Genomic DNA, 23,236 nt, shown 5'->3' on the forward strand with positions numbered 1-23,236 from the left:
GCGTTGTCACGACCTCCTGAGGGTGTGTCCTGGGTGTGTCTTTAATCTTGGCAAAATAAACTTTCTAAATTGAGATCTGTCTCAGATACTTTGGGGTTCACTTTACTAATTTTAGGTAGAATTTAAAACTCTTCTTAAAATAGAAACAAACATAAGGACTAAACTGAGAAAAACTTTAAAAAGTGTACTCAAATTCACTGACACAATCATGAGTATATCTAAATAATGAGATTCTATCCGTTTTAAGTAAGTAAGAAGAAAATACATAATTACAAAGGAGGTTTTACCTTTGGGAAAACAAAAAGCTACCTTTGACCAATTATTCCCACAGATACACACCCGGGTCCCCAAACACCCGCCAGGAGGGCCCATCCTCGTGCCTGGAGGGCAGGGTTCCTGCGATCTGAGGTTGGGGTTTGGGCTCAGGCCCCGCGCGGTGGCCTTGGGTCGCGTCCGGCCTGGCGGGTCCCCCAGCCTGAGGGACCGAGCGGGTGCGGGCGGGGCGGGCAGGGCCGGGGTGTCGGGGGCTCGGAGGCCGAGCCACCCCTGCCGTGGGGCGGGCTGGGGCCGGCTTCCCGCTCTGGGAAATTTGCCCCCGCTGTCCCTGCCAGTGGCTGTCGTGGGTGGCCCCTCCTTGGAGCCTCGGCTTAGGAGCCGCGCGGGACGGAAGAGCTGCGGATGGGGAGGGACCAGCGGGCGGAGAAGGGACGGCCCTGCAGGCGACGCGGGGACTGGAAAGGGAGCCTGGGCGGGAAAAGGCGCTGGCGGGTGATCGTGCCCCCCGGGCCAGCCCCCGGGCTTTGCTGCCGACACTTGCCGAAATTCACACCCAGAGCGGGCGCACTAGTGTGTGTGGCTCCTGGAACCGCAGGGTCCCCACCCAAGTACGAGACCCACGGAGGCAGCCCTGCCCAGGAGTGTCCACAGTCCTGGCCCCAGACCCCAGGTCCTGGCCATATTCGCCAAAGTCAGAGACTGGAATCTGGACGGCGGATGTAGGGTGTCAGTTGAGCCCAGCTCTTGCCCGGCGGTGGCCAGCATAACGCAGTAAGGCTCTCTGGAGTCCCCACTGCCCCCAATCTGCTGTCAAGCCCGCTGGGCTAAGCGATCCCTCTGCTCCTAGAGGTGCATACCCAACGCCAGGCAGAGGGAGCAAGTGTGGGGCTGCTGGCGGTCAAGGTCCCCGGAGATGATGAGGGTCTTCTAGGAGGAGCCCCGGGGCCACAGAAGGGGAGGGGAGTGTGCGCGAAGCCCACCTTGCAAAGGCGCTCTCGTCCCCGAGGGGCTGCACCTTCGGCCTCCAGACAAGTCTCTGTGCGCTCCCGGTGCTGCTGCCGGTACCTGCGCTCCACACTCCTGGCTGCCAAACAAAGAGGAAGCCAGCCCCCTGGGAACAGGCCACTCTCAGCTTCAGGTAAGGCTGGAGGCCCAGTGAGTCTGAGTGACCGACAAGTGAATGAGCTGGGAATGAAGCCTCCTGGGGCCGGGAGAGAGAGACGGGGTGGGAGGGCAATGAATGCCTGTACCTCCGGGGCTCCAGGCTGCCAGTGGCCCGACCAGGCTCCCAGTGTCCTCCTCCAACCTCAGTTTCCTCACCTGTCCCACAGGACGAATATAGCAGGACTGTTGTGATGATGAGGCCAGATAATCCTGGTAAGCATTTATTAGCCTGCCTGGTCTCTGGATATATATATTTTTTCTTGGTAAAGAAACGTTGCCGCCCAATATCTACTATGGGGGAAAGAGTTTAGGAGGCAGAAGGCAGGACTCTCACCCTTGTCTTCAGAGTCCCTTATGGGTGCCCTATCCCTTAGGTTCAATTAAAGCACATAGTTGGAAACAAGTTCCCTACCCAGTATAGCTACACAGTCCAGAACCAGAAGATCTTGTTGTCTTATTGCCAAATCCTAATTCCTCGGGGTGGGGGTTAGCTTCAGACAGGAGTCTGAATTTGATTCTCACTCTCCGGGGTTGATCCAAGGCTCTTGTGATGCGATGTTGCTCTACCCCATCCCACCCCTGTGCCTCCCCCAGTGCATTGGAGGTCCTTAACTGTATTGACCTCAATTTGGAAACAATGTTCCCAAGGCAGGAGATATGGCCCTCTCCAGGTAGCCAGCGTGATAAACATCTGTCCTGGGGCAAAAGACCCAGAGCAGGGAGGGACTCTCACTTCCCACTTTCATATGCTATAGTCATTTAATGGGCTGTGGTGACCTCTCTGGGTCACCTAACCTGCAGAATGGGATGTTGACTTTGTGTGACAGTGAGGGAAACTGAGGCACAGGGCTAGTGAGTGAAAAAATCAGAAAGAATCTGTGACTAGGAAACACTATTCAGGCCCACGGCCCCTACAGGACCCAGCATTCTTTGGGGTGCACCAGTGGGTGGTATGCGGCACGTTGGTTACCATCTGTACCTTGTAGGGGTGAGGGTGAGTGTCCTGGCAGGACAAGGTGCTCTAGGACCCATGAGGTAGATTGACATTGCCCCCCTTTCCCTGGCTGTGGGCACGGCAAGAGTTCTGTTCTCTAATATATGTGAGGATCAGTGCCTACATGCAGTAGACAGTTTCTCATTTCAGACATTCCAAAGATTTTAGGGGATGCATAGAAAGAAACTGAGACTCTAACCACATTCTCACACTGACAGGAGCCTCCAGTCCGGGCTCAGCTCTAACTCCTCCTGGGGAGGTTTGCTCCACCCTCCTCCTTCCAACTAGAACCACCCCCCAATAGCCCCGTGCACACCCATCTTTTATAGCAGCAGCCTGTCTTGGCAACTCAGCATTCTCTGCAATAATCTTACTGTTTGTTGTTTACTTCTTTAGCGTTTGCTCCTGGGAGCTGTGTCTAGTTCACCACTATGTTCCCAGTACCAGTCACAGTACTTGGCCCATGGGAGGTGCTCAGTGAGAGTTGTTTAATCAATGAACAATGGCTGTCTCTGTGCTAGGGAAGCAGAAGGAGCAGGTCAGAGCACACCTTAGCTCACCCATTCCCTATCTGGGTGACCTTGGATAAGTCCTGAAGTTTTTTCCTTTCAGTTACCTTGTCTGTGACATGGACATTAATTAAACTTACCTGAGTTATTTCTGATGAGAATTTAATGCACAAAAGTATCTAAAATGCTTCTAAACACAGACTGGCACTGTCAGGCCTCTGAGCTCAAGCCAAGCCATCGCATCACCTGTGACTTGCGTGTATACTCCCAGATGGCCTGAAGTAACTGAAGAATCACAAAAGAGGTGAAAATGCCCTGCCCCGCCTTAACTGATGACATTCCATCACAAAAGAAGTGAAAATGAGGTGGCTCAAGCCTGTAATCCCAGCACTTTGGGAGGCCGAGACGGGCGGATCACGAGGTCAGGAGATCGAGACCATCCTGGCTAACACCGTGAAACCCCGTCTCTACTAAAAATACAAAAACTAGCCGGGCGAAGTGGCCGGTGCCTGTAGTCCCAGCTACTCGGGAGGCTGAGGCAGGAGAATGGCGTAAACCCGGGAGGCGGAGCTTGCAGTGAGCTGAGATCCGGCCCCTGCACTCCAGCCCCCGCGACAGAGTGAGACTCTGCCTCAAAAAAAAAAAAAAAAAGAAGTGAAAATGGCCGGTCCTTGCCTTAAGCGATGACATTATCTTGTGAAATTCGTTTTCCTGGCTTATCCTGGCTCAACAAGCTCCCCCACTGAGCACCTTGTGACCCTCACTCCTGCCCGCCAGAGAACAACCCCCCTTTGACTGTAATTTTCCTTTACCTACCCAAATCCTATAAAGTGGCCCCACCCTTATCTCCCTTTGCTGACTCTGTTTTCGGACTCAGCCTGTCTGCACCCAGGTGATTAAAAAGCTTTATTGCTCACACAAAGACTGTCTGTTTGGTGGTCTCTTCACACGGACGCGCATGACAGGCACAGTGAGAGTGCAGGACACATGTGAGTTGTTTGCATTATCATGCTGCAGGTTGTTGGAATTCTTTTTCACACATCATTTAGATCTTGAAACTCTGTGTACCTCATTGCATTCAAAAGGAATTCAAAAGGAAAATACATTTTGAATTATGTTTAGTATTTCACACTGAAAGTATTTAAAATGTCTATAGCTAGATAAGGTGTGGTTGCTCCTGCCACCATCAAACCACAGCACTCCAGCTTAAGTGATAGAGTGAGATCCTGTCTCAAAAAACACATGTAAATAGTTGGCCGGGTGCAGTGGCTCACACCTGTAATCCCAGCACTTAGGGAGGCAGAGGCGGGTCGATCACGAGGTCGGAAGATCGAGACCATCCTGGCTAACATGGTGAAACCCCGTCTCTACTAAAACTAAATTTAAAAAAAATAGCCAGGTGTGGTGGCGGGCACCTGCAGTCCCAGCTACTCCGGAGGCTGAGGCAGGAGAATAGCGTGAACCTGGGAGGCAGAGCTTGCAGTGAGTCGAGATTGCACCACTGCACTCCAGCCTGGGAGACAGAGCAAGACTCTGTCTCAAAAAAAAAAGATATATATAAATAGTTGATATTTATATATGATTCCTGTATGCTGCATAACTCTTGTAGCACAGAGCTGTTTATTTTTTAGATAATGTATATTACATAGTTATTTATTTTTTAGATAATGTACATTATTTGCCCTTTTCAGTGATATTTTTGTATTTTATATTCAGTTTAAAGAGCATTTCTATTATTTGTACAAATAAATATATTCTTTCCTATTTTCAGCTAATAACCATGGCCACATAGTTTTAAAATATTTTATTACATTATCTGGAAGAGTTGATAAGATAATCTTATATTTTGTGTATGAACATATAAATATATTTTATATTTTTGTGTGTGAATATATAAAAATATTTTATATTTTGTGTGTGAACATATAAATATCTGGACACTGTAATAAACTGATAATACATTTCAAATGCTTTTCTTAATCACTCTATTTTTAATCACTCTATTATGTTCATCTTTTTATACATTCTATGAATGGATGGATGAAGAATATGTAGACAGATACTATATAAATGTATGTGTAGATAAATGTAGATGCAACTATACATCTGTTTAGACAATGCTGCTTTCAAAATCACAGAGAATGGTCACATTTTAACCTTTTATGTAATTAAACAAAAGATTTTCTATTTTTAATTACATTTACATTTTAATATAATACATAAATATACAACATATTTTTAATGAAATTCTGGATTCCATTTAATATTATATTACTAGAACTTCTGTATGTATTCTGACACTTGAGATTAACTTTAACTTTCCGTTTGTTGAGTTTGCCCAGTTTTTATTTGAAGTAATACTACATCATGGGATCACCTTAGAGGCTTTCTATATTTATATGTTTTGCATCAGTTTCTAAAACCTGTAACTTATCTCATTTTGAGTTTCTTATGGAAATAGAATCTTCTCCACTAAAAATATCCCCTTTATTATACTGCACATTATTATTATTATTTTTTCCAAGACAGAGTCTAGCTCTGTCGCCCAGGCTGGAGTGCAATGGTGTGATCTCGGCTCACTGCAACCTCTGCTTCCTGGGTTTAAGCAATTCTCCTGCCTCAGCCTCCCAAATAGCTGGGTTTACCGGTGCCTGCCACCACGCCCAGCTAATTTTTAAATTTTTAGTAGAGATGGGGTTTCACTGTGTTGGCCAGGCTGGTCTCCAACTCCTGCCCTTGTAATTTGCTTGCCTCGGCCCCCCAAAGTGCTCGGATTAGTGATGTGGGCCACCGTGCCTGGCTACAGCACTTTAAAGTCAGGAAAACTAAATATTTCTCTTTCTGGTCATATTATCTATACAAAGTTTAGTTATTATTATTTATTTTCATTTGCTTTCAATTTTAGTATTTGCTTTTGAAATTACTTTTTTAAATGGCATAATATTCCCTTGGATTCTATTAATGAACATCAGTGCTGTTTTTGTATTTTGATATAAAAAATGAATCTCAGTGTGGATGTGATGGCTCATGCCTGTAATTCCAGTACTTTGGGAGGCTGAGGTGGGAGGATTACTTAAGCCCAGGAGTTTGAGACCAGACTGGGCTACATAATGTGGCTGCCTGCTGTCTAAGCCATCTGAACTCCCTGGGGGAGGAACAGCAGCCATCACTGCAGCTGCTAGCTACCAAAGACACTAAGCCCCTGGGGTGCAGGGGAGGGTGGCAGTCATCACTGTGGCTCCAGGCCATGCTATTCCCCTGTTGGAGCCAGGGAGATTAGATAGCTTGGTCCTAAGAGACATTGCCCACAGCACAGCACACCAGCTGTTGCACACAATGGCCTGATTCCCTCTTTAGGCCAGACCTTCATCCACCCCTTCTCACTGAGTGGGGAGTCTGCAGAAACTCCAACAAATCCAACTGGGAGCTCAGGGACAGAACCTTGATCTTCCTCGGCCTGACCCCCTATGGAGAGAGGTTGCCATAGCCTCCACGGACCAGCAGACTTAGTGTTTCCTCTTGCTAGTTCTGCAGAATCCAGGCAGCCCAGACAAGTGGGTTTCCCCCAGTATAGCACACCCCCTCCACCGAGGGCCAGCCAAAATGCTTCCTTAAATGGTTCCGGGTTCCCATGCCCTCAACTGTGTGAGACCCCCAATAGGGGTCTCCAGACACTTTACACAGGAGTGTTCCTCCTGATGTTAGGTCACTGTCCCTCAAGGTCAGAAATCTCAGAGGAAGGAGGAGACAATTGTCTTTTCTGTTCTCCGGCTTCCCCTGTGGGCATCTCCAGATGCAGGAGTGACCTGGACGAATAGGCCTGAAGTGAACCCTTAGCAAACCACAGTAGCCCTACAGAAGAGGAACATGCCTATTCAAAGACAAACAAACAGAAGGCCACAGCAACAACATCAACAAAAAAAGTCCCCACAAAGGCCGGGCACAGTGGCTTACAACTGTAATCCCAGCACTTGGGGAGGCCGAGGCAGGTGGATCCCGAGGTCAGGAGTTTGAGACCAGCCTGGCCAAAACAGTGAAACCCCATCTCTACTGAAAATACAAGAATTAGCCAGGTGCGGTGCTGGGGAACTCTAATCCCAGCTACACGGGAGGCTGAGGCAGCAGAATTGCTTGAAGCCAGGAGGCAGTGGTTGCAGTGAGCTGAGATCATGCCACTGCATCCTAGCCTGGGCGACAGTACAAGACACTGTCTTGAAAAAAAAAAAAAGTCCCCACAAAAACTTCAGCCAAGGGTCAGCAGCCCCAAGGATCAAAACTGGACAAACTCATGGAGATGAGAAAGAATCAACAAAAAATTGCTGAACACGCAAAAGACCAGAGTGCTTCTTCTCCAAATGATCACAACACCTCTCCAGCAAGGGCAGAGATCTGAACAGAGAAAAGACTGATGAATTGACAGAAGTAGGCTTCAGAAAGTGGGTAATAATAAACTTCAAGGAGGTAAAGAAGCATGTTCTAACCCGATGCAAATAAGGTGAGAACCGTGATAAAAGATTACAGGAGTTGCTAACTGTAATAACCAGTTTAGAGAGAAACATAAATGACCTGATGGAGCTGAAAAACACTGCACAAGAACTTTGTGAGGTATACACAGGTATACATAGCCAAAGCAACGAAGCAGAAGAAAGAATATCAGAGCTTGAAGACTATGTTGCCGAAATAAGACAGGCAGACAAAATTAGAGAAAAAGGAATAAAGAGGAATGAACAAAACCCTTGAGAACTATCGGACTATGTAAAAAGACCAAACTTACGACTGATCGGAGTTCCTGAAAGAGATGGGGAGAATGAAAACAAGTTTGAAAACATACTTCAGGAGATCATTCAGGAGAAATTCCCTGACCTAGAAAGACAGACCAACATTCAAATTTAGAAAATACAGAGAACCTCAGTATGATACTTCATGAGAAGATCAACCCCAAGACACATAATCTTCAGATTCTCCAAGGTCAAAATGAAGGAAAAAATGTTAAGGTCAGCCAGAGAGAAAGGTCAGGTCATCTACAAAGGGAAGCCTATTGGACTAAAAGCAGATCTCTCAGCAGAAACCCTACAAGCAGAAGAGAGTCGGGGGCCAATATTTGACATTCTAGAATAAGCTAATTTTCAACCAAGAAATTATATCCAGCCAAACTAAGCTTCATAAGCAAAGGAGTAATAAAATCCTTTTCAGACAAGCGAATGCTGAGGGAATTCATCATCATAAGGTCTGCCTTGGTAGAATACCTGAAAGAAGCACTACATATGGGGGAAAAAATTCATACCAGTCACTGTAAAAACACACTGAGGCCGGGCGCGGTGGCTCAAGCCTGTAATCCCAGCACTTTGGGAGGCCGAGGCGGGCGGATCACGAGGTCAGGAGATCGAGACCATCCTGGCTAACACGGTGAAACCCCGTCTCTACTAAAAAAAAAATACGGCCGGGCGCGGTGGCTCAAGCCTGTAATCCCAGCACTTTGGGAGGCCGAGATGGGCGGATCACGAGGTCAGGAGATCGAGACCATCCTGGCTAACATGGTGAAACCCCGTCTCTACTAAAAATACAAAAATCTAGCCGGGCGAGATGGCGGGCGCCTGTAGTCCCAGCTGCTCCGGAGGCTGAGGCGGAGCTTGCAGTGAGCTGAGATCTGGCCACTGCACTCCAGCCCCGTCTCAAAAAAAAAAAAAAAAAAAAAAAAAATACAAAAAACTAGCCGGGCGAGGTGGCGGGCGCCTGTAGTCCCAGCTACTCGGGAGGCTGAGGCAGGAGAATGGCGTAAACCCGGGAGGTGGAGTTTGCAGTGAGCTGAGATCTGGCCACTGCACTCCAGCCTGGGTGACAGAGCGAGACTCCTTCTCAAAAAAAAAAAAAAAAAAAAACAAAACAAAAACAAAACACTGAAATACAAAGATCAATTACACTGTGAAGAATCTGCAACATCTAGTGTGCAAAATAACCAGCTAGCATCATTATGATAGGATCAACTTCACACATAACAATATTAACATTAAATGTAAATGGGTTAAATGGCCCAATTAAAAGATATAGACTGGCCGGGCGCCGTGGCTCAAGCCTGTAATCCCAGCACTTTGGGAGGCCGAGACGGGCGGATCACGAGGTCAGATCGAGACCATCTTGGCTAACATGGTGAAACTCCGTCTCTACTAAAAAATACAAAAAACTAGCTGGGCGAGGTGGCGGGTGCCTGTGGTCCCAGCTACTCAGGAGGCTGAGGCGGGAGAATGGTGAGAACCCAGGAGGTGGAGCTTGCAGTGAGCTGAGATCCGGCCACCGCACTCCAGCCTGGGCGACAGAGTAAGACTCCGTCTCAAAAAAAAAAAAAAAAAAAGCCGGCCGGGTGTGGTGGCTCAAGCCTGTAATCCCAGCACTTTGGGAGGCCGAGGCGGGCGGATCACGAGGTCAGGAGATCGAGACCATCCTGGCTAACACGGTGAAACCCTGTCTCTACTAAAAAAATACAAAAAACTAGCTGGGCGAGGTGGCGGGCGCCTGTAGTCCCAGCTGCTCGGGAGGCTGAGGCAGGAGAATGGCGTAAACCCGGGAGGCGGAGTTTGCAGTGAGCTGAGATCTGGCCACTGCACTCCAGCCTGGGTGACAGAGTGAGATTCCTTCTCAAAAAAAAAAAAAAAAAAGATATAGACTGGCCAATTGAATGAAGAGTAAAGACTTATTGAGGTGCTATATTCAAGAGATTCATTTATCATGCAAAGACACACATATGCCCAAAATAAAAAAATAAAAAAAAAGGAAAATTTACCAAGCAAACAGAAAGCAGAAAAAAGCAGGGGTGGCAATTCTAGTTTCCTAAAAAACAGACTTTAACCCAACAAAAATCAAAAAAGCAAAGAAGGGCATTACATAAGGTAGCAGGACAAGCCGCAGACAAAACCCCTCAGACACCGAGTTAGAGAAGGAAGGGCTTTATTTTGCTGGCAGCATCAGCAAGACTCATGTCTCCAAAAACTGAGCTCCCTGAATGAGCAATTCCTGTCTCTTTTAAGGGTTTACTACTCTAAGGGGGTCCGTGTGAGAGAGTCGTGATTGATTGAGCAAGCAGGGGATATGTGACTGGGACAGAGATTTTCACAATGCTTTTCCATATAATGTCTGGAATCTACAGATGACATAACCAATTAGTTCAGGGTTGATCCTTAACCAGGCCCAGGGTGTGGCACTGGGCTGTCTGCCTGTGGATTTCATTTCTGCCTTTTAGTTTTTACTTCTTCTTTCTTTGGAGGCAGAAATTGGGCATAAGACAATGTGAGGGGTGGTCTCCTCCCTTATCCCCCCCTCTTTGAGAACCTCACTCATCAGTAGGAGTTCTCACTTTCATTCTCACTACCCATGTCTTCTTGAAAGACAGATTGACAGTGATTTATATAGTACACTTGTGCTGAAGCATTTTGGTGAACTAAGGTAGTGATGAAGCTTTTGATCATTTGAAGAAGTACAGGTAGCAAACAAGGAAGCAGTAAGCAGGTTCCTATTATGATTATAACTCCTATTATAAGAGTTTTAAATCCTCCTAGCACTGGGAACCATTTTCCAAACACGGCCCCAGGATTAAATCCATGCCACACTTGCATGGGCACATGTGCCGGTTTTGTCATATCTCTAACTATGTCTTCAACTACTTGCCCTTGATCATCTATGTGTAGACAGCAATTAGTAAGGTTAAATTTCCCACAGACCCCTCCTTCAGCTGCTAGCAAATAGTCAAGAGCCAATCTATTTTGATAGACAGCATTTCTCATCTGAGTTTCTTGCTGGGACAGAATAGTCAAGGCTCTGCTGGTCTTATTAGTGATTATTTCTAAGACGACTTGTAACTGTATGATTCAGTTGAGCATGTAAATGGAGGCCCAGTATCCCCACGAGCTGTCTTGTGCCCAAACACCGGGCCCATAATATTGTATGCTTCTTTCAGGGGGCCATTCATCATCTTTACAATTTTCTATAGCTATGCTTCTCTTTTTTTGGGAAGCACAGACAGGGAAGCCCAGGAGTTCATTGGTCTTTATGGGCGGTAGGAAGAAAGATGGTTTAATTGTGCCAGTAACACAACTACCTGTCCATTGGTCAGGTAATTTGGCATAAGCTCTATGCCCACATAACTAGTATAATCCAGTGGGGGTTGTCCAGTCCCAGTGGGACTCTGGATGGGTCCACATGGTTTGCAACTTTGGGAATTTACTAAATGGATTTTTCTTAGTATGATTAAACTCCACTAGGTGACTCTTTTTTTTTTTTTTTTTTTTTTTTTTTTGAGATGGAGTCTCGCTCTGTCACCCAGGCTGGAGTGCAGTGGCCGGATCTCGGCTCACTGCAAGTTCCGCCTCCCGGGTTTATGCCATTCTCCTGCCTCAGACTGCTGAGTAGCTGGGACTACAGGTGCCTGCCACCTCACCCAGCTAGTTTTTTGTATTTTTTAATAGAGACGGGGTTTCACCTTGTTAGCCAGGATGGTCTTGATCTCCTGACCTCGTGATCCACCCATCTCGGCCTCCCAAAGTGCTGGGATTACAGGCTTGAGCCACCGTGCCCGGCTAGGTGACTGTTTTTGTAGTTCTATTATACAGTTTTTGCCCAAGGCACCTGAGTCTTCTCCCAGGAAGGGTGAAGTCCTTCCCCACTCTTGCTATACAGTATTGTCTAATGACTGAGGCTTTTACTATCCAGAAGTTACCAGGGTGATTCTTTTGAGCCAGGAATTCATCAGGAACTGGGTCTGTCAGTACTAATTCTCAGGCTTCCTATGACCATTGATCTCTCATTACAGTTCCTCCACATACATAACATGAAGTGACATTGAGAAACTGGGCTACATGCTTGGCTAATTGTAAAAGCAAAATTCTTGTTTTTCCTGGAATTTCTAGTACTGGTACATTCAGTTCATCATAGAAGGTTTGAAATACTGACTCAGGAGAGCGTTTATAAACTTCTCCTCAAACCACGATATTTACTCAAGAATCCAGTCCAGCGCCATCAATTCCTAGGGTTATACACTCCCCTTTTTTCCAGCGAGGATCAAGGGGTTTGGTTATTACTAGTTCTAAGGGGTTACACTGACCACTGGTACAGGAAGGGCCACTTTTCCCTTTCTGAAGGTGGACAGGATCCTTTTCATTTTGTATCCAAGTACCCTAAATGACACAAGACCAGTATCCACATTCATTTCCACACAGTCCTAATTCATGACATATGTACTTATTTTCTGCCATATAGCCTCTTTCCTAATTAAGAGAACCATATCCTATTCCTAACTTGTTACTATTAATGACAGCACAAGCATCAAATTTCAAAGTGACTTGTTTGGGCACCCCTTTTCTTCTGTTTTGGCTAACACTTTACTTGTATCATTTATGAGCCTCCACCAGTCCTCAGTCCTTAATCTTATTTCAAAAAACTGTGGTCATGGGAGGCTCAGATGGGTCATAACACACATCAGGCTGGTCATTTCCTGAGCTGCTTGCCTTGTATAGAATAGCATTATACAAACAAGGTCTTCTTAGAGTCCCAGTACACTTACAGTAACCATAAAATAATAGAACTGTAGCAACTTTTTGTCCGACCTCAGTGACTTGATGTATACACTGGGAACAGTCATCAGTCTGAGGAAGGTCAGTTGATGTCCTTACTGTACAAGTCCACATTTGAAGGAAAATGAGTCCCGCAATGAGTTTTCTCATGCTTCGGACATGGGTGGACCTGTCAACTTCTGGGTGTGACTGGAGCAGGGCTCTTAGTCTTCTTGAGAGTCACTTTGCAGGGGTTGGTGAAGCTGCTTCCGTCCACATACAGCTCACAGTCTACTGATGTTCAAGGATGGTCTCGGAGGTTGGGCCCACTAGAATAAACTGAGTCTGATACCTCTACACAGTTATGTTCAACTGGGCTCTCTGATACAGGAGCAAGGTGGTGGGGTTTAAGGTGTTGCAAACTTCAGTGGTTATGTGGGGATTTTCACATAGCAAGCTTTGGCACTTGGTTAATCTAGCATTTGTTAGCCAATGATGTCCTTTGGTATTCATCAAAGTTACCACAGCACAAAGGGACTTTATATTCAGGTTTTGCCCAAGGGTTAGTTTATCTGCTTCTTGTGCTAACAGGGTCATTGCTGACAGGGCCCTTAGACATGAGGTCAGCCTTTGGAAGCCCCATGTAGTTGTTTTGAGAGATAGGCCACTGGCCTTGGCCAGGGCCCCACAGTCTGGGTTAAAACCCCAACTGCCATTTTTTCTCTTTCTGACACATAAAGTGTAAAGGGTTTTGTCAGGTCAGGTAGCCCCAGGGCTGGGGCCAACATGAGTTTTTCTTTTAACTCATGAAAGCCTCATTGCTGTTAGTTGCAATAGAAGTAGCTTATCCAATCTATGTTTTTATTAACTGTCACCCACCAAAATATTGACTCAAATCCTGCAGCTATTTGATTTCAAGCTTTAAATTGATCTGGTATTCCCCGTGGGACTCCAATTGTGTCTAAATAGACGTGAGAGTCAAAAGACCCATAAGGGGCTTCTCTCACTTTACAATGTCTTATTTTTCCTCCCTCTGGTTGATGAAATGCCAGGGTGAAAGAGATAGCCAATTGGACTAAAGTACAAGTTCCACTCCAGTTACTTGGCAGAGTGCCCAGTAAAGGTCCACCACAATACCACCACACATTGGCTCAGGGATGAACAAGGGCTGACTGATTGATAAGCTCTTGAAAATTCTTAAGCTCACTGCATCCCTTCAGGTCTCCAAGGAATGCTAAGTTTCCTCCCTGTCATGAGAGATGTGAAGTGAACTTAGTGTTGGGAGACAAAAGCTGGATGGCCTTTGGGGGCTGACCCGCAGGGTGCCAGACTTTGGGATATAGCAGAGAGAGCTTGGCCTGACTTATTACTCCAGGTTGTAGAATCCTGGGAAAGAGCTACCATGAAGCCCATGCATGGTTGACTGGAGGACCACCTTAGTGGAAAGGGGACAATCTGGGCCTCTGGCCTGCCATGTGCAAAAGCGTAACAATTGCTTTTGTTTAATGTGTGGATGGAATATTTGATCCGTTCCAACCAGGCATTTGCATCTTAATTGCCAAAGTTTGTTTTAAGTCTGTAACTTCTATGATCCTCTAGCAAAATGAATGTATGATTTTAGGAAATTACAAAAACCGGATGGGGCAGTCCATCCTTGCACTTTAGTAGTCCACAAAATGTTGGACCAACTCAGGCATAAAAGCTCTACATTGGGGGGCAAGAATCCTGGTTGACACTGGAGTCTTTATCGAAATTTCCCCAGATTAAATGGTCCTAATTTACTAGTACCCAGTTTGAGGAGAATCAGGAGGGACAGAGGTACTTTTCTGAAGTAGAGAACTGTCTTTGACTTGGCAAGTCCCCACAGGGTATAACAAGGCAAGCATTAAATGCAATAGTTTGAGGCACAATAGACTTGGTTTGACTTTAATAATGGTCAGCAATAGAGCAAGGAAAGAAGAAAGAGTAATAGAATAGTTGAAAGAGTTAAATTTTTCTTTGCTTTAGTTGGTAGGGTTTTCCCCCAGAACTATGGCCCACGACTCTGGAGGGGGTGGCACTTGCTTGACTGGGGTGTGATGAGTCCATCCTTTTTTCACTGTACAAACAGCAGTCTCAGTGGTTAGCAGCATAAGGTAGAGTCCTTCCTAGGCTGGCTCGAGTTTCCTTTCTTTTCACTCTTTGATAAGAATGTGATCTTCAGGCTGGTGCTGGTTTGCTGGAAATTCTAGAGGTGGTACATGTGCTAAAAGACTGTTAGTTTTGGCCGGGCGCGGTGGCTCAAGCCTGTAATCCCAGCACTTTGGGAGGCCGAGACGGGCGGATCACGAGGTCAGGAGATCGAGACCATCCTGGCTAATATGGTGAAACCCCGTCTCTACTAAAAAAAATACAAAAAACTAGCCGGGCGACGAGGCGGGCGCCTGTAGTCCCAGCTACTGGGGAGGCTGAGACAGGAGAATGGCGTGAACCCGGGAGGCGGAGCTTGCAGTGAGCTGAGAGCTGGCCACTGCACTCCAGCCTGGGCGGCAGAGCAAGACTCCGTCTCAAAAAAAAAAAAAAAAAAAAAAAAAAAAAAAAAAAAAAAAAAAAAAAAAAAAAAAAAAAAAAAAGAACAATACAAGACTGTTAGTTTTAAGGGAAAGGAAAGTGGAAGACAAACCAAGTATATGATTTTCAAGAAATTGACCTTTTGTTTCAAATGTGGGGATGTCAGCAGTGGACTTTATAGTCCTTGGTGCCTTTTACTGAGAAATTCCCTTTAGCACCTATTTTTATTAGTTTTTAGACTGAAGAAGCCAAACACCATTTTATATATATATATATATACATATTTTTTTTTTTTTTTTTTTTTTGAGATGGAGTCTGGCTCTGTCCCCCAGGCTGGAGTGCAGTGGCCGGATCTCAGCTCACTGCAAGCTCCGCCTCCTGGATTCACACCATTCTCCTGCCTCAGCCTCCTGAGTAGCTGGGACTATAGGCGCCCGCCACCTTGCCAGGCTAGGTTATGTATTTTTTTAGTAGAGACGGGGTTTCACCATTTTGGCCAGGATGGTCTCTATCTCCTGACCTCGTGATCCGCCCATCTTGGCCTCCCAAAGTGCTGGGATTACAGGCTTGAGCCAGCACACCCGGCCTACCATTTTATATTTGACAATGCTTCCTGTATGATTTTTATACCAGATAAACTAAATGTCACCTTTATATTAGTGTGTTACTAATGTTAAACTTAGTTTTAATAAAACTTTGTAGACATGTTTATTCAATTTTTAATGTCGGACCATAAGGTAAGATTTTTACAGACTCTTTTTAACCTTCTAAAATCTTTCTTAAAGAGCAGGTTAGTGCTTTAAGAAAAACCTATTGTGTTTTCACTTTAATGTCCAGTTCACAGAAAAACTGGATGATGCCCCTTTAACTTTAGCTAATATGTTTACACACCGAATTTTCTTTACAATTAATGTTTTAAAACTTGCTTAAAACTTCAAAACAAATTTTTTAACCTTTTATTGTAGGTAAAAATTTACATTCTTATGCAATGTTCAGTTCACAGAAAAACTGGATGATACTCCTTTAACTTTAGCTAATATGTTTACACACAGAATTTTCTTTACAATTAACTTTTTAAAACTTGCTTAAACCTTCAAAACAAAATTTTTTAACCTTTTAATGTAGTAAAAATTTACATTCTTAAGCCTCCTTGTCATCCTTTTACCAAAGGTATATTTTATCTTCCTTATACACCTTGTACCTAAACGGTTTCTTCAATAGCACTCAGGAGGCTTAATATTTTTTAAATTATGCAACTTTTCTTGCAGAAATTCTTTTTTATAACTTTTTTTCTCTTTCACGACTTTCACAGATAGTTCTTCGACATGCCTTAACTTTCTGACTTATTACAAACATTTCTTTCTTTAAACAACCAGTTAATTTATTTCAGGACAAGAATTTACTATAAAACATTCTTTTTACATAAAGAATCTTTTTACTACCCTCTCTTTTTGTCCCCCCCCCCCTTTTTTTTTGAGATGATAAGCATTCTTCTTTTTTTTTTTTTTTTTTTTTTGAGATGGAGTCTCGCTCTGTCGCCCCGGCTGGAGTGCAGTGGCGGATCTCGGTTCACTGCAAGCTGCGCCTCCTGGATTTATGCCATTTTCCTGCCTCAGCCTGCTGAGTAGCTGGGACTACAGGTGCCCGCCACCTCGCCCGGTTAGTTTTTTGTATTTTTTAGTAGAGACGAGGTTTCACCGTGTTAGCCAGGATGGTCTCGATCTCCTGACCTCGTGATCCGTCCGTCTCGGCCTCCCAAAGTGCTGGGATTACAGGCTTGAGCCACCACGCCCGGCCGATAAACATTCTTTTCCAAAGCAACCTTTCTTTATGTCTGTGGACTAGACTATCTAAGGTCACAAGATTAAAAGTTACTATAATACATGTTACATTATTAACTTTTAGCAAAGTTTACTTTTGTTGAAAACCTTGTAAATTTGAGATTTCAGTTATACTTTGCTATTAATAAGACCTTGTTTAGTCCAAATTAACTTAGAATTTGTATAGATGGCTTTTTTTTTTTTTTCCAATTACCCAGCAGGAACCATCTGTAATCTTGTCCTGAAGGGAGTTCCTCCTAAGTCTGATCAGACCTTTTTATGGTAATTAAGATTTAGATCCCCTGTTAGGAAACCTATTGGGTTAAGGGAATTTTCAGTGGTTAATTTTTTTTTTTTTTTTTTTTTTTTTTTTTTTTTTTTGAGACGGAGTCTCGCTCTGTTGCCCGGGCTGGAGTGCAGTGGCCGGTTCTCAGCTCACTGCAAGCTCCGCCTCCCGGGTTTATGCCATTCTCCTGCCTCAGCCTCCGAGTAGCTGGGACTACAGGTGCCCACCACCTCGCCCGGCTAGTTTTTTGTGTTTTTTAGTAGAGACGGGGTTTCACCGTGTTAGCCAGGATGGTCTCGATCTCCTGACCTCGTGATCCGCCCGTCTCGGCCTCCCAAAGTGCTGGGATTACAGGCTTGAGCCACCGCGCCCGGCCTTCAGTGGTTAATGTTAAATCATCTTTTTTTTTTTTTTTTTTTTTTTTTTACATAGGATACTTCTGAACTGGTGAGGTGCACTCACAGTGAGGTTTTCTCTAAAAGTTATTTATCTACTTTCTTCTGTTAGCAAAGCAGTTGTCACTACAGATTGAATGCATTTGGGCCATCTGTGAGTTACTGGGTTAAGGATTTTTGATAGGAAGGCTACAGGTTGTCAGTGACCTCAGTGTTTTCGGACTATGCCCTTGTTTACACTTACAACAAGGTGGTATTGGAGTGTTGTAGGGTCATGGAGAAGACCTTCAATTATCAAATATTATACATATATATATATAATATATATATTTAAATTTGCCCTGGCTTTTACAGGAATAGGGTATACTTTTTTTTCTTAACTATTTGTATATTTCTCTTTCTCTCTTTCTTTCTCTCTTTGACTGTCTGTCTCTCTCTCTCTTGACTTTCCTTTTGTCTTTGTCTCTTCCTCTCTCTCGGCTTCTTTCTTTCTCTCTTTCTCACTCTCTTCTTGACTCCCTCTTTGTCTCTCTGTCTCTTCCTCTCTCTCTTCGCCTCTTTTTCTCTCTGTCTCTTTCCTCCCTCTCTCTGCTGGCATTTCCTTGCCTTGCCAGCCGCTTATGCTGCTGTTCTCTCAACCACTGTGGGGGCAGTGGGGGGGTGTCTAAAACCAGCTGTAACCAAGTGTTATGTGTACGGGAACTGGTCTGGGTGCCCTGGTTTACAGGTTACCTTGTGCCATACCTTTGAAAACAAGGGCACCTGCCCAGGCTTCCTTATTGTATTTATTTATTTATTTATTTTGTCCAGGTTTCTTTCTGATGGCCAACCCACCTCTAATGCTGGCCAGTGTATCTTACACAAAGTTCTAAGTTTTCCTGGTGTCATAGTATTCCATAGTCTCCATTAAATCCTTTCTTGAAATTTTCAACATAGTTCCTGGTGGGGTGGGCTTACTTTGTGACTGACCTGTGCTTCCTTGAGACAAAACACCATGCTCACACCACACGCACACCACAAAACAAAGAATGGGTTAAAAGGGCATAAGTACACTTTCACAGTTTACATCAAACCAGAATCAAAACCAAAATCAGAGTATCAAGAAATCCAAGCCAGGTCAAAACCAAAACCAAAGTATCGAGCAATACAGGTCAAGTCGAAAAACAAAAACCAAAGTGCCATTACAGGCACGTGTGGGTGATCAGGCCATACTTCCACTCGGAATTCCCTGCAGGGATGCTTCACAGGGCAGGCCTAAGCCACCTAAGGCACTCCCTCGACCATCTATCCATTAATCACCTCACTTCCCGGTCAGGGAACCAAGAAATGTAGCAGGACAAGCCACAGACAAAACCTCTCAGACACTCGAGTTAAAGAAGGAAGGGCTTGGCCAGGCATGGTGGCTCACGCCTGTAATCCCAGCACTTTGGGAGGCCAAGGCGGGTGGATCACGAGGTCAGGAGATTGAGACCATCCTGGCTAACATGATGAAATGCAATCTCTACTAAAAATACAAAAAAAATTAGCTGGGCGTGGTGGTGGGCACCTGTAGTCCCAGCTACTCGGGAGGCTGAGGCAGGAGAATGGCATGAACCTGGGAGGTGGAGTTTGCAGTGAGCCAAGATAGCGCCTACTGCACTCCAGCCTGGGCAACAGAGCGAGACTCCATCTCAAAAAATAAGAAAAAAGAAAAAAAAGAAGGAAGGGCTTTATTTGGCCAGGAGCTTTGGCAAGACTCATGTCTCCAAAAACTAAGCTCCCCAAGTGAGGGATTCCTGTCCCTTTTAAGGCCTTACTACAGTAAGGGGGTCAGTGTGAGAGGGTCATGATCAATTGAGCAAGCAGGGGGTACGTGACTGGGGGCTGCATGCACTGGTAATCAGAAAAGAACAGAACAGGACAGGGATTTTCACAATGCTTTCCCACACAATGTCTGGAATCTACAGATAATATAACCAGTTAAGTCAGGGGTCGATCTTTAACCAGGCCCAGGGCATGGTGCTGGGCTGTCTGCCTGTGGATTTCATTTCTGCCTTTTAGTTTTTGCTTCTTCTTTCTTTGGAGGCAGAAATTGGGCATAAGACAATATGAAGGGTGGTCTCCTCCCTTAGTAATGCTAAAGGAATCAATTCAACAAGAAGAGCTACCTATCCTAAATATATAGGCACTCAATACAGGAGCCCACAGATTCATAAAACAAGTTCTTGGAGACCTACAAAGAAACTCAGACTTCCCTACAATAATACTAGGAGACATTACCACTCCACTATTAATATTAGATCAATGAGAAAGAAAATTAATAAGAATATTCAGAACTTGAAGTCAGGTCTGGATCAAGTGGACCTGATAGATATTTACAGAACTCTCCACCCCAAAACAACAGAATATACATTCTTCTCAGTGCCACATGGAACTTACTCTAAAATTAATAATATAATTGGAAGTAAAACACTCTTCAGAAAATGTAAAAGGACTCAAATTACATTATACTGTCTCTCAGACCACAGTGCAATCAAATTAAAACTCAAGATTAAGAAACTCACTCAAGCCGGGCGCGGTGGCTCAAGCCTGTAATCCCAGCACTTTGGGAGGCCGAGACGGGCGGATCACGAGGTCAGGAGATCGAGACCATCCTGGCTAACACTGTGAAACCCCGTCTCTACTAAAAAATACAAAAAAACTAGCCGGGCGAGGTGGCGGGCGCCTGTAGTCCCAGCTACTCGGGAGGCTGAGGCAGGAGAATGGCCTAAACCCAGGAGGCGGAGCTTGCAGTGAGCAGTGAGCTGAGATCTGGGCACTGCACTCCAGCCTGAGTGACAGAGCAAGACTCCGTCTCAAAAAAAAAAAAAAAAAAGAAACTCACTCAAAAGTACACAACTACATGGAAATTGGACAACCTGCTTCTAAATGACTTCTGGGTACATAATGAAATTAAGGCAGAAAACACGAAGTGAAATTAAGGCAGAAATCATGAAGTTCTTTAAAGTCAATGAGAGCAAAAAAACAGTGTACCAGAATCTATGGGATGCAGCTACAGCAGTGTTAAGAGGGAAATTTATAGCACTAAATTCTTACATTAGAAAGCTAGAAAGATCTCAAATCATCACCCTAACATTACAACTAAAAGAACTAGAGGGGCAAGAGCAAACAAATGTAAAAGTTAGCAGAGGACAAGAAATAACTAAGATCAGAGCAAAACTGAGGGAGATAAGGAGATAGAGACATGAAAAACCTTCAGAAAATCAATGAATTCTGGAGCTGGATTTTTGTTTTGTTTTGTTTTGTTTTTTTGAGATGGAGTCTCATACTTGTTGCCCAGGCTGGAGTGCAAGATCTTGGCTCACTGCTACCTCCGCCTCCTGGGTTCAAGTGATTCTCCTGCCTCAGTCTCCTGAGTAGCTGGGATTACAGGAATGCACCACCATGCTTGGCTAATTTTTATGTTTTTAGGAGAGATGGGGTTTCACCATGTTGGGCAGGCTCATCTCAAACTCCTGACCTCAGCTGATCCACCTCCCAAAGTGCTGGGATTACAGGTGTGAGCCACCATGACTGGCCCAGGAGCTGCTTTTTTTGAAAAAATTAATAAAATACATAGACCAGTAGCTAGAAAAGAAGAAAAGAGAGAAGAATCAAATAAACCCAATAAAAAATGATAAATAGGATATCACCAGTGACCCCACAAAAGTACAAACTACTAACAGAGAATACTATAAACACCTCCTTGCAAATAAACTAAAAAATCTAGAAGAAATGGATCAATTTCTGGACACATAAACCCTCCAAAGACTAAACCAGGAAGAAGTCGAATCCTTGAAAAAACAAACTAAGTTCTGAAATTTAGGGAATAATAAACAGCCTACCAACCAAAAAAAAAAAAAAAAAAATACACAAAAATCCCAGAATGGACTAACAGCTGAATTCTACCAGAGGTAAAAAAGGAGCTGGTGAAGGAGCATCGTTATCTGGGGTAAATACCCGGGGTTCATCATCTCATGCTGAGAAGGTTAATGACATAGACATACACACTTGGAGTGTGTTTAAAGAGCAGAAAGTAGGCCGGGCGCGGTGGCTCAAGCCTGTAATCCCAGCACTTTGGGAGGCCGAGACGGGCGGATCACGAGGTCAGGAGATCCAGACCATCCTGGCTAACACGGTGAAACCCCGTCTCTACTAAAAACTACAAAAAAACTAGCCAGGCGAGGTGGCAGCGCCTGTAGTCCCAGCCACTTGGGAGGCTGAGGCAGGAGAATGGCGTGAACCCGGGAGGCGGAGCTTGCAGTGAGCTGAGATCTGGCCACAGCACTCCAGCCTGGGCAACAGAGCGAGACTCGGTCTCAAAATAAAATAAAATAAAATAAAATAAAATAAAATAAAATAAAGAGCAGAAAGTTTAATAGAAGAAAGAAGAGAGAGAGGGAGTGAGAGAGCTTTCTCATGCAGAGAAAGTGGGGCACCCAAAGTTTCCAGGTTTGGAACAGAATGCAATTGATTTTTTAGAGAGGCTTGAAGAGGGGGTTATTGATTTACCAAAAGCTCAAAGCATTGGTTTGACCAGGTGTACCATTTACATAGCCTGCAAAAAAGCTTGCCTTCCCACCCCAATCTTTCATTATGCAAATGTGGCCTCTACCTGGCTGACTCCCGGACAACTGCACACATGGGGACAAAGAAAAGGAAGGGGCAATTGCCATAGTGGGTTGACCTGGCTTTTAGTACAGCTGCCCACATTCATCTATGCAAAGTTCTAGCTTGCTTATCTATGCTTGCAGCTTGACTTTTCAGGCTGTTTTATGTTAGAAAAGAAATGGTTTTTGGCTGCTTTCTATTAAAGGAAAATTTCACTGAGAACTTTTTTACCCTTGCTAAGTGCCTAAAATAATTTCTTAATAACTCCTATATTACTGGTACCATTTCTTCTGGAACTATTCCAAACAATTAAAAAGGAGAGACTCTCCTCCCTACTCATTTTATGAGGCCAGCATCATCCTGATACCAAAACCTGGAAAAGACACAACAAAAAAGAAAACTTCAGGCCAATATCTCTGAAGAACATTGATGTGAATATCCTCAATCAGATACTGGCAAACGGAATCCAGCAGCACATCAAAAAGCTTATCCACTACAAACAAGTTGGCCTCATCATCAGGATGCAAAGCTCATGTAACATATGCAAATCAACAAATGTAAGCTATCGGCTGGGCGCAGTGGCTCATGCCTGTAATCCCAGCACTTTGGGAGGCCGAGGCGGGCGGATCACAAGGTCAGGAGATCGAGACCATCCTGGTTAACACGGTGAAACTCCATCTCCACTAAATATACAAAAAAAAAAATTAGCTGGGCGTGGTGGTGGGCGCCTGTAGTCCCAACTACTCAGGAGGCTGAGGCAAGAGAATGGCGTGAACCCGGGAGGCAGAGCTTGCAGTGAGCCGAGATCGTGCCACTGCACTCAAGCCTGGGCGACAGAGCAAGACTCCGTGTCTAAAAAAAAGAAATAAAAAATAAAAATAAAAATAAAAATAAATGTAAGCTATCACATAAACAGAACCAATGACAAAAACCACATGATTATCTCAATAGATGCAGTAAAAGTCTTCAATAAGGGCTGGGCATAATGGCTCACACCTGTAATCCCAGCACTTTGGGAGGCCAAAATGGATGGATCATGAGGTCAGGAGTTTGAGAGCAGCCTGACCAATATAG

At 44.7% G+C, this 23,236-nt stretch overlaps 1 protein-coding gene across 1 annotated transcript in view; it reads left to right on the plus strand.

Annotated features, from left to right (window-relative positions):
- The first annotated feature begins 678 nt into the window (after positions 1-678).
- LOC115900735 (zinc finger protein 99-like) overlaps positions 679-23,236 on the plus strand; it is a 65,994-nt gene continuing 43,436 nt past the window's right edge. The window contains 2 exon segments of the mRNA XM_030942331.1: positions 679-967; positions 1,124-1,414. Of these exon segments, the coding sequence (XP_030798191.1) occupies positions 679-967; positions 1,124-1,414 (580 nt within the window).

Source organism: Rhinopithecus roxellana, chromosome 12 (assembly GCF_007565055.1).
Source record: "Rhinopithecus roxellana isolate Shanxi Qingling chromosome 12, ASM756505v1, whole genome shotgun sequence".
NCBI lineage: Eukaryota > Metazoa > Chordata > Mammalia > Primates > Cercopithecidae > Rhinopithecus > Rhinopithecus roxellana.